This window comes from Nicotiana tomentosiformis, chromosome 10 (assembly GCF_000390325.3).
Source record: "Nicotiana tomentosiformis chromosome 10, ASM39032v3, whole genome shotgun sequence".
Taxonomy (NCBI): domain Eukaryota; kingdom Viridiplantae; phylum Streptophyta; class Magnoliopsida; order Solanales; family Solanaceae; genus Nicotiana; species Nicotiana tomentosiformis.
The window spans coordinates 62898101-62909802 of NC_090821.1; the positions used below are offsets into that span (position 1 = coordinate 62898101).

At 35.9% G+C, this 11702-nt stretch overlaps 1 protein-coding gene across 2 annotated transcripts; it reads left to right on the forward strand.

The window, feature by feature from the left end:
* Positions 1-5151: 5151 nt before the first annotated feature.
* Positions 5152-11491, forward strand: LOC104089500 (pentatricopeptide repeat-containing protein At1g80150, mitochondrial). 2 transcript variants are annotated; one of them, XM_009594417.4, is made up of 5 exons: positions 5152-6904; positions 7174-7366; positions 8711-8801; positions 9611-9801; positions 10789-11491. In XM_009594417.4, the coding sequence occupies exons 1-2, from the start codon at positions 5890-5892 to the stop codon at positions 7212-7214; spliced, it is 1056 nt and encodes a 351-aa protein (XP_009592712.1). In that variant the 5' UTR covers positions 5152-5889; the 3' UTR covers positions 7215-7366; positions 8711-8801; positions 9611-9801; positions 10789-11491. The 2 variants fall into 2 exon arrangements, with proteins under 2 accessions (XP_009592712.1, XP_009592709.1); XM_009594414.4 differs by having other exon boundaries at positions 5152-7366.
* Positions 11492-11702: the final 211 nt, after the last annotated feature.

Below are 11702 nucleotides of genomic sequence, written 5' to 3' on the forward strand. Positions count from 1 at the left end.
ACCATATGCTTTAAAAATCAGGATTTGAATCAAAACATCTCGTTTAAACTTAGTTCCAGTAAAATCATTTAAAGATATTTTTCATACCCTCAGAACCAAGTTTAGAAATATTACTTACCTCAAACCGTGTAATTTCTCACTCCGCTATGCCCTTGCCTCGTGAATTGGTCTCCGAAAGACTCATATCTAGCCACAATTAATTCGATTCAGTCAATACAAATCATATGAATTTATTCCATATGAACATACCAATGTTTCCAACAAAATCCTAAATTTAACTCAAAAATCGCCTGTGGGGCCCAGGTCTCGGAACCTGACAAAAGTTACAAAATATGAACGCCAAATCTTAAGTTAAAGTCTTTGAAGATTTCTACCATTTTCAACTCAATCTTTACCCATTTGAACTCAACAATATTTTCACAAACCTTATTGGTATGTGTATGTATAAGTAATACTCTCACACCCAAGAGTCATACTCTTAATCACCCATCTTTTACTCCAAACCCGAAATTGAAGAATCGGGGAAAGAAATTCTTACCTCTTTGAAGCCCTAGCAAGATCCTTGTGAAATCTTCAAACCTTGAACAAGAATTGATGGATAAATGACTAAGTCTTCACTTTCTCTCTCTAAAATGCTCTCACCTCTCTCTAAAATATCAGATGAAAACCTTCAAAATGACCCCCAATAGTGTTTTATAAGAATGGGGTCGGGTTTATAAAACCAAAAAAATTAAGCCCCGAAACACACTCTACGGTCGCATATGTGACCGCATAACGCTTTTGCGGCTTGCGAAATGGCCGCGAAATGTGGCCTCCGAAACTGGGCAAGTCTGCCTCAGTATGCGGTCGTTATGCGATCCGTATACCTGTTCTGTGGTCGCATAATGCACTGCATAACTGATATACGATCACATAATGCGCCGCAAACTTTCCTCCATACTTGCCCCACTCCTGATTCACTATACGGTCATCATGCGGTCCGCAAAAGTGATTCTACGATCGCATAGTGGGCCACAGAAATGACCCTTTTTCCGGCAAAACATTTTCTTTACATATCGGTGCAATGTTTAACTCAAAACGTCCGAGCTTCTACAACCTTTGTACTAATTAATCTACCTCAGTACCACAAAACCTTTTCAACTTAAGTTTTAAACCTTCAAACTAAATATTCCAAATCATTCCCAACCTCACTGGACCCGAATCAATTAACCCGGTAAATCATAAAACAACTAAAAATCATAACTTGAGCAGTAAATGGGGAGTCGGGGTTGTAATACTTGAAATGATCGACCGGGTCATTACAAACATATATTCCTAACCTTCTCTGTGGGCCCATCTTACTGCGTTGTGGTGGTGCTACTGGTACATATACAATACATCCAAAAATTTGTAGATGGGAAATATCTGGTTCATGACCAAAAACTAATTATGACGGAGAATATTTATTATAATGTGTCGGTCTGAGACGGATAAGTGATGTTACATGCAAGATAGCATGGCCCCAAATAATAGTGGACAATTTTATTTTCATAAGTAGTGGTCTTGCTATCAATTGCATGCGTTTAATAAATGACTCTGCAAGGCCATTTTGAGTATGAACATAAGCTACATGATGTTCAACTTTTATTCTAACTGATAGACAATAATCATCAAAAGCTTGAGATGAGAATTCTCCAGCATTATCAAGGTGAATAGCCTTTATAGGATAATCTGGGAATTATGCCCTTAATCGAATTATTTGGGTTAATAGCTTTGCAAACGCCAGGTTGCGAGATGATAGTAGGCACACATGAGACCATCTTGAAGATGCATCTATTAGGACCATAAAATATCTAAACGACCCACTTGGTGGGTGAATAGGTCCACATATATCCCCATGTATACGTTCTAAAAAGGCAGGGGATTCAATGCCAACCTTTATTGGTGATGGTCTAGTGATCATTTTGCCTTGATAACAAGCATCACAAAAAAATTCATTATTTGTAAGAATCTTCAGGTTCTTTAATGGATGCCCACTCAAATTTTCAGTAATTCGTCTCATCTTTATTGATCCAGTATGGACCAAATGGCCATGCCAAAGCACAAAAATATTTGAATCAGTAAACTTCTGGTTTACGATATAGTGCGCTTCAACTGTATTTATCTTTGAATAGCATAAGCTAGAAGATAAAGTTGGTAACTTCTCTACAATGCACTTCTGGCCAGAAGCATTCTTTGTAATACAAAGATATTCCATATTCATTTCATCTATCGTCTCAACATGATACCCATTTCGGCGGATATCTATAAAACTCAACAAGTTTCTTCGGGACTTGGAGGAGAATAATGCATTGTCTATAATACATTTTGTTCCCTTAGACAGAAATATAGTGGCTCTTCCGGAGCCTTCAATCAAACTTATATTACCAAAAATCGTTGAAACATTTGCTTTTTCCTTATGCAAATAAGAAAAGTATTTCTGATATTTGAATATGGCATGAGTTGTTCCACTATCAATTACACAAATATCTTCATGATTGGTCTTTGATCCAAACATAGTTTGAGGATTATCCATATTCTACAAAATGACATAAACAAAATAAATATGATAGTAAACATTATTATCAAAGCATAACTTTTATTTATGTACAATAATTATATTCCTATAATATCTACTACAAACAACAAAAATTAAAATATTTACATTTCTACATATTCATCACCGACCACATGACTTATTTCTTCTTCCGGAAGTGCAAAGTAATTAGCTACATCCAAATGCATGAAGTCTAAATTATCTTCAGAAATAAAATTTGCTTCAGCATTTTTCTCTGTCTTCTTCATGGAGGCTTGATAAAGCTCAACCAGGTGCTTTGGCGTACGACAGATACATGACCAGTGCCCTTTTCCTCCACATCTATAGCATGTATTTTTTGCCTTTGTTGCTTGCACCGCTTTATGCTTTTATTCCTTCCTTTTCCACTGCTGGTGGTGAGGAGGGTTCTTTGGTGCATTATTATTACCATGATTCGAGTTTCTTCCCCGACCATGACCATGATCACGACTGGGGCCACGACCTCTTCCACGCATAGCTTGGTGGAAGTTCATCTCATTTACTTCAGGAAATGGACAAGAACCAGTAGGTTTCATGGTTTTTCATTAATAGCCCATTATGTTGCTCGGCTACAAGAAAATGTGAGATAAGTTCAGAATACATTTTGAATCCCATCTCTCGATATTGCTGCTGCAAGAGCATATTCGAGGCATGAAAAGAGGTAAAAGTTTTCTCCAACATATCATGATCAATAATATTATCACCACATAGTTTTAATTGGGAAATAATTCTGAACATAGCAGAATTATACTCACTGATAGATTTAAAATCTTATAGCCTTAGATGAGTCCAATCACAACGTGCCTGTGGAAGAACGACCATCTTCGGGTGGTCATATCTATCTTTCAAATTATTCCATAATATGACTGGATCTTTAACAGTAAGATATTCTATTTTTAGGCCCTCATCAAGGTGATGGCGTAGGAATATCATTGTGTTGGCACGGTCTTGGTTTGATGCCTGATTTTTGTCCTTGATGGTGTCTGCCAGACCCATCGCATCAAGATGAATTTCGGCATCAAGCACCCAAGACATGTAGCTTTTTTTCGATATATCCAGTGCTACAAATTCAAGTTTAGAAAGATTTGACATTATTTAGAAAAAGAAAGTTCGTACCTCTGATACTTTTAAAGTATTTGCTCGAGATGGCAGAGTCTCGTGCTGATAACGTATTATAAAATAAAGACTGTAAAGTAAAGACAAGTATAGAGAGAAACTGATATATTATTCAATTTCAAACTGATGTACATAATGAACTAAAAACTCCTCTATTTATAGAAGAAAGAAAGCTGCTATGTAAGCTGCTACTGCAAGCTGCTGTGTAAGCTGCTACTCCAAGTTGCTGTGTAAGCTACTTGTAAGCTGCTACTGCAAGCTGCTGTGTAAGCTGTTTGTAAGTTGCTATTGTACCAGATATAGATAATCTTCTACCAGGGGTAATATTTATCCATAACGGAGTACCGAAATGATAAGTTTCTTCAGGAGGCTTATTTCCAATAGAGTACTAAATAGATAAACATATTTACGGCGGAGTCTCATATGGATAAGTTTCTTCAGAAAATTTATTTACAACGGAGTACTAAATGAATATCCATAATATAATATATTTATAGCAAAATTTAAAATGAAGTTCAGTAAACATGGGATAAATAAATAAGTTTTGCATTCCTTTTCCAAACATGAAAAGTACAATTTTAAACTAATACTACTATAAACATTGTTGATGGGGGATTGTTACACAAATAGTCGGCCAGATTCAATATTTGCCTTTTTAGTCGATATACACAAATTATACATTCGTATATATAATTATACATATATTATACATTTGTCGACTATTTTTAGTTTAAGATATTAGGTGAATGATCATTTGGGTTAATTTGACATTATTTATTTAGGAACCAATGATAGGCAATTTGTAAAAAATTAATTGATTAAACAAGTTATCCGTGAAAGTGCATCTTCCGTAATTTACATGAGTTGTTACAGGCATTGCCAATAGTCTTTTTCTGGCTTCTGTTGCTGTTACTTCTGTTGCTTCTACTGATCTATTATCTCTTTTCGTTTTCTTGAGCCGATAGTCTATCAGAAATAACTTCTCTACTCCCAAGATAGAGGTAAGAGCTGTGTACACACTATCATCCCACACCCCACTTATGTAATTTATTGTGTTGTTGTTATTGTTGTTGTACATGCATTGCTAATTCGTATATTATCATTTCCCATATGAAATAATATATCAATTACTTAAAATTTGATGCAAGAATCACTAACAAGGAGATTAGAAATAACAACCCATCATTATTAGAGGAAATAATAATTTAGTTCACGCATTATTTCATATAGTAATATACTACTATTTACCGAACGACCCTAACTAAGTTTGTTAAATACTTGCTAAATTGATGTGATATAGAGTCCCGCTTCCATTAGAAATAAAAGAAGAAAGAAAGTTCCACCCTTAAACCTAGGACCTAATTAACCCATCCAAACACTCTAGGGACTAATTTGTATATATTCTTTCCTGAGGCAAATCCACTGGGCCCTAGATTAGAAGCCAAAAAACCTAAACCCCATGGCGCTCACATCCCTTCTACCACCAGCTTCCTAGTTTCGCTGGCTTGTTTTTACAAATATCATTGAAAAACCCATTTTACAAAATCATAATTTCTTGCAATACAAGGCTCTTTATCTCTCCTGGTAATTCTTATTAATCTGATACATAAAAATGCCAGCTTTATAATATTTTCATATGATTCAAACTCATAATACATGATTGAATGTGTTGCTAAGAATCAAGAACCATCTGGGGTTTAATTGGTTTTTGTGGGTCTTAAGGTTTCACATTGCATTTAATTGAATCCACAGTTTGCTTTTCTTAGCTTAGCTGTTTGATGAAATTGAAAATAGTTTCTGCCTATTTTGATGGTTAGTGATGCTGGGGTTCTTGATTCTTGAAATGGGCATTCAGCATTTTGCTTATATATTGAACTGAAGATTAGTGGGTACACAACATTTTTGCTTATATTGAATTGAAGATTGGTCGTATTTGAGGTATTGCTTATATATTTAGTGAAGATTAGTGGTATTTTAAGATATTGGCTGTGTATTGAACTAAAGATTAGTGGTACTATGAGATATCGCTTATATGTTGAAGTGAAGATTAGTGGTATTTCGAGATATTGCTTGTGTATGAACTGAAGATTAGAGGGTACTCAAGATTTTGTTTATATTGAATGAAAGATTAGTTCTTGGTTGGTGTATATGTTTGAAACTGAGGGAAAGAGCATCAGAACATGCTCACTCTGCGCCTGGTTCGCAGATTTGGAACTGCGAGTCACATTGCTGCTGCCACGGCTATTGCATCCTCAGGTGTTGCTGGTAAGAATTCCAGTAAAGGTTTAGTATCTAGGAAAAAGCCTTTAAAAGTAGATGAGCCTGCACTTATAAAGCTAAAAAAGGAAAGGAACCCTGAGAAGTTGTTTCAGTTATTTAAGGAGAATGCTCATAATAAGGTTGTTGTTGAGAACCGCTTTGTGTTTGAAGACACAGTTTCTCGCTTAGCAGGTGCGGGCAGGTTTGATTATATTGAAAATCTTCTTGAGCATCAGAAGACTCTTCCGCAAGGTCGGCGTGAAGGTTTCATTATTCGGCTTATAATGCTTTATGGGAAGGCTGGGATGACGCAGCATGCTGTAAATACCTTCTATGACATGCATTTATATGGTTGTCCGCGGACTGTTAAGTCATTCAACGCTGCACTCAAGGTTTTGACTCAATCTCGTGATTTGAAGGCGATTGAGTCGTTCCTGTGGGATGTTCCTGAGAAGTTCTCCATCAATATAGATATACTTTCAGTAAATACAGTCATTAGCTCATTTTGTGAAATGGGTATCTTGGAGAAGGCTTATTTGGTCATGGTTGAGATGGAAAAGTTAGGTATAACGCCTGATGTTTTTACATATACGACACTTATATATGCCTTCTATAAAGTCAACAGATGGCAGATTGGTGATGGATTGTGGAACCTCATGGTCGGTAAGGGATGTATGCCTAATGTTGCTACCTTTAACGTTAGAATTCAATTCTTAGTAAATGTGGGGCTTGCTTGGGAAGCTAATAAATTGTTGCTGTTGATGAAACGTATTGGGATAACTCCTGATGAGGTTACATACAATTTAGTGATCAAAGGCTTTTGCCGAGCAGAGAATCTTGATATGGCAAAAAGAATCTATTCTGCTTTATGTGGTGCAGGCTTCAATCCAAATGCTAAAATCTATCAGACCATGATTCATTACCTGTCTAGAGCGGGTGAGTTTGATTTGGCATATTCAATGTGTAGAGATAGCATGAAAAAGAATTGGTTTCCAAGTCTTGATAGTATTAAAAGTTTACTTGAAGGGCTGTGCAAAGATGGAACGGAGGAAAAGATGGGAAAGGCTCGATTTTTAATCATCCTGGCTAAGAAAAAGATACCTCCTTTCTCATCAGACGCTTTGAATGTGATGCAGTCAATAATAGCTTGTAGTTAAAAGTACAGAAACGTTAATTTCTGCTCACTGGTTTAGCTGATTTTGCAGCAAATTGTATAATCCGCAAAGCTCCATTCTCTTTTTGGTGAAGCAGAAGTGATGAGCTATTAGTTCAATGGATTATGAGCCTCTAAAACGAAGATAAGTTGTAATTTATCAAGAAATAAGTTCCTACTCTTTCCAGAAAGTGCAATGGGGACTGAAAGATGTTTGGAGGTACACTGGCAACCTAAGTTGTTTGGTAAGTTTTGTCTTCCATTTTTTTATGACTCCCCTTCCATTTTATGTTACTTATGCTTCAGTGTATTGCTATTGTTGATTTGTTTCTGCATATTTCCCTTCTTGATTCCTGCATCTCTTGTTCTAAATTGCTGTCTATTGGAAACAACCTCTCTGCCTGCACAAGGTAGGGGTAAGGTTTGCGTACACTATCCTCCCCAGAGCCCACAAGGTGGGATTACACTGGGTATGTTGTTGTTGTTGTTGTTGTCCCGCTTATATAGAAACCCCTTCTGGCAGACATATTCATTTATATGTTTGCATTTGTAATTCTTTTACTTTTTCAAGCTCAGACATTAAGTTGCTGTGTTTGAAGGAAGTGAGATGTTTCTTAGAAATTTCTATTTTTCTTGCGTTCAGATTTCTTGGTGTATTTGGGATGTTAAGGGTATGCAGCAGTTTCTCCGTTATCATCTCTCGACAGCCATTGCAGTTAATAGTATAAAAAAGTTGCAGTATGATATAGTTGATTAATTATTTATCTTCACTTGTCTCTATACTTGGGACCGAGTGTTGTGTCCCACTAGATTGTTGTGGTGCCAGTTAAAACCCTTGTATTACTTGATAACGGAGAAATGCAAAGACTATATCTCTCTCGTTGTACCTTTGACATGTGTACATTATACACTCGTGTAAATATCACGCTGACCCTGGCAATAACAAATAATCAGACGATTAATAATCTTAGGAATGTCACAAAAAGTTGACCCTCTGATATACCAAATTATCATGTGTGCTGATACAATTGAACTTTCAAGTTGAGACTTACCATAGCCTTTTACTGCACGGCAGCTAGTCAACATGTTACTATCGTAATATTGGTATTAGATGGACATCTATGGCTATGGGTTTTTGTTGGATATTAGGATTTATAATGTAGAGCTCTTTTGCCTTCCATTCAGAAATGATTGTCTCTTCTCTTTTTTCGTTGACAAAGTTCTTTTGCTTCAGTTATCTTATTATCTTGTTGTTGTTACTGCTTGTTGATTTTTGTCCCCTTTTTTCTTTATCCTTGAGCCGAGGAAACAACCTCACTATCTTCAAAGGGTAGGGTTAAGGTCTGCATACACACTACCCTCCCCAGAGCCCACTTGTGGTATTATGTTGGATCTGTTGTTGTAAAGTTCCTCCTAAATAAGAAAGTTTCTTAACACCTTTTTCCTTCAGTTTCCCCATCTTTTAGCATTCTTTTCTCCTTTTCTTTACTGAACTTCATAGATTAGAAGACATTGTCAAGCATTCTTAAGCCTAGCAGTCTTCTCATGGCCAATATAGTAATGACTGGCTTCTAATTTTTGAAATGCAGGAGAATAATCCAGTGTTCTCATGTGCCTCGCAAGAGAATATACCATTACAATGGATCAATTTGCTTGTGAATTTGAGCTGGTTGCTTCAAGGTACTTATACTTCAGCTATTTGGTAAAATTTAGTTCTTTTTATAGAAATAAACGAGTAAGTGGTATTTAGTTTTCTTTCCCCTTTTTCTTTCCAAGAGAAGCTTGCTGCAACTACGTAGTTTTAGAAAAGAGGAAGCTGGAGGACGGGAGTCCCGATCTCTGCTTCAATGTAGAACTCCCTTTTTTTTCATAGGTTCCCATATCTTCTCTGAGTCTTTGAGGTCTAATACTGATTATGGCATGTGCCAGTTGTGCATAGCTGATTTAAAACACTGAACATGATTTGATAAACAAGATTCCGACCATCTGTTCTTACACTGTATTACTGTAACATCACCTCCCAAATATGGGCAATGTTCTTCAATATTTTGAACCTCAGCTGGACAATGCCTCTTTCTCCTCTTGCGTTGCTGCAATGCTGGAACAGAAAATTATTTTATAAAAACCAACAAGTAATTTTTCACTTAAAGACATTCTTACAATTTCAGAAAAACTACAAACTTTACAGTTTTCTTTCTATACAAACTTTTTCTCCAAAAAGAATTTCCCCCAAAATTTGTTTTCCTGAAATTAGCTGACTCCGTTTAGCTTAGGATTGAGGTGTAGCTGTAGTTGATGTAACTTCTTCTATTCTCTGTATCTTTCCTCTCTGTTTTCCCTGACCTGTCTCATTCTTCTCCTCGATTGTTCTTATGGGGTGGTTATAACGTAATTCCTATCATCTCTCTTCCTCTCCCACTCTTTGTTACAAGTTACAACTTATAGTACTTCTTTGAATAATGTTTATTGATGCTTTTTCCTTCTTTCAGAAAATCGTCAATTCTGAAATTGAAGAGAGGTTTTTCGTCAACTTCAATTGATCCAACACGGGTCACTCCAATTTCAGGCTGATGTAGGATCTTTGGTAGATCATAAGAGGAGGGCAACCTTCAAAAGCTTTTGCGGATGTATAATGAATAATGAACATGTACATAACTATGAAAGGACATCCTATTACCAGGTATTTATTTTCTGTAACTTTTTTGGATAAGTTTTCTTACCAGGTATCTTCAGGGCTTTTAATATGATTTTTCGGTCATTTACTGGCCAAAAAGAACTGAAAAGCAAAAAAGAAATAAAAAGAAGAAAAGAAACGAGAAGGGTTTGTGATGCCATTCTTGAAAATAAAATTTACATAATTATAAACTACATAAAAAGTTTTTGTAAGTTACAGTTTTTTAATATTGAAGATATCTAAAAAAAATATATGAAATTTTTTGGTCAAAATAGACGTTGCACTCTCTGAATAGTAATAGTGTTATAAAGTGGAAGGAGGGAATAGTTCGTGGTCTAGCCTGCAGGGCTTTGATCTAGTGTTAAAAGCACCATGCGCGATGTGTGGGTTAGACATAATTCACGGTTTCGAACCCTACAAAATCGTGGTATTTAATTGGAGAAGAATAGAGAGGCGGACTCATTATCCACCGAGTTTCGAACTGTATGCTAACAACCCTCGTGGATTTCTCGGTTATAATCTTTTTAATTTGCTATTTTAGAATTGTACTATCGTATAGAAAGATTTAGTTGTTTACTTAAAAGCAGAACATCAAATCTCATATACTCCTATGCGAAAATTGAATACCCTAAATTCCTCTCTAGTTTATCCGCAATTAATACCCAAATTCCTTATGAGCAAAGGTTTGAATTTACATAACCCAATTAAGTAATATGTGACCGAATTTTACCCGTCTCAATGTAACAGTTTCTCTTTTCTAGTGCTGGTTTCTCTTTTCCCCTATTCCGTTACTGAGAAACCAAAATGAATATGTTGCCTACAAAATCTTAGAAATATATGTGAACTATTTTTACTATAATGTAAAAGTAAATCTAACAAAATTTATATTTTGCTGTACTGAATAAAAAGAATCTAACATCAGAATTTGAGTTTAAAGAGAGTAGCTATATGCTGTTCTGCCTAACATTTGAATGAAATTGCCCCATTTTGCAGTTAAATACATCAACATAGCAATGCAAAATATAGAAATTTACCTCTGTGCGTCAGCGATAAACAGCGAGAAGCACTTTAAACGGAGTACTTTCAGGTATATGTGAAGCTGACAGCGTCTGAGTATCGAACCAGCAGTCTCCATCTCTTGAAAGCGACTGATTCACAAAGGAGTGTCGCTGACAGATGATGCCATATCGTACTCGTTTCAGTCTGCTATCAATCCCTTTGATCAAATAAATAGAAACAGTCAAGTGATGCTTCTATTGCTGTACCTGGCCAGCACTGCGGATAGTTTCTGAAGCATGGCCCTCGTCTTCTTTATCGGTTTATGAAGAAACATATGGCATTTTCAGTTCAATGTGCACAACTGTGTGAAACTGCCAGCGCGTTAAACATTGTTGGTTCAGCATCATAGAGAACCTTTAATTATCAGGGGTTTTGAATTATACTATTTTGCAGATATAGGCATCTTTTTTTTTTCCATATAGTTTTGGCATTTTTTCTTTGGGTTGGTAAGGGGGCTTCCACTAGGGAAGCGCGTCTTGCTCTCCAATTCCTATTCTTTGTTATTTGTATTGAATTTATTTGTTCCAAACGCGAGAGTCATTCTTTCGATTTAGTAGAGTGAGAATCCTTTTGCTGGAGTAGAATGCGGTCATTTTATTTTTGGAAATAATAAAAGTAGGAGTAGTAGTTCATTGCAGAGCGAGCATTCAGCTCTCTTGTTTTATTGTTGTTATCGGGATAACCTATTTTATACTTTGTGGAGGTTCTATGACCCTCGTCATTGTTTGAACGGTAATAAATAACACTTTCCGAGTCTACATGGCATAAAAAGTGTATCTCACTGTCATAAATAACTTTAAAATTTCACTTTTTAAATTTTATTGTGGTTAACTGTATTTTGCTAATCT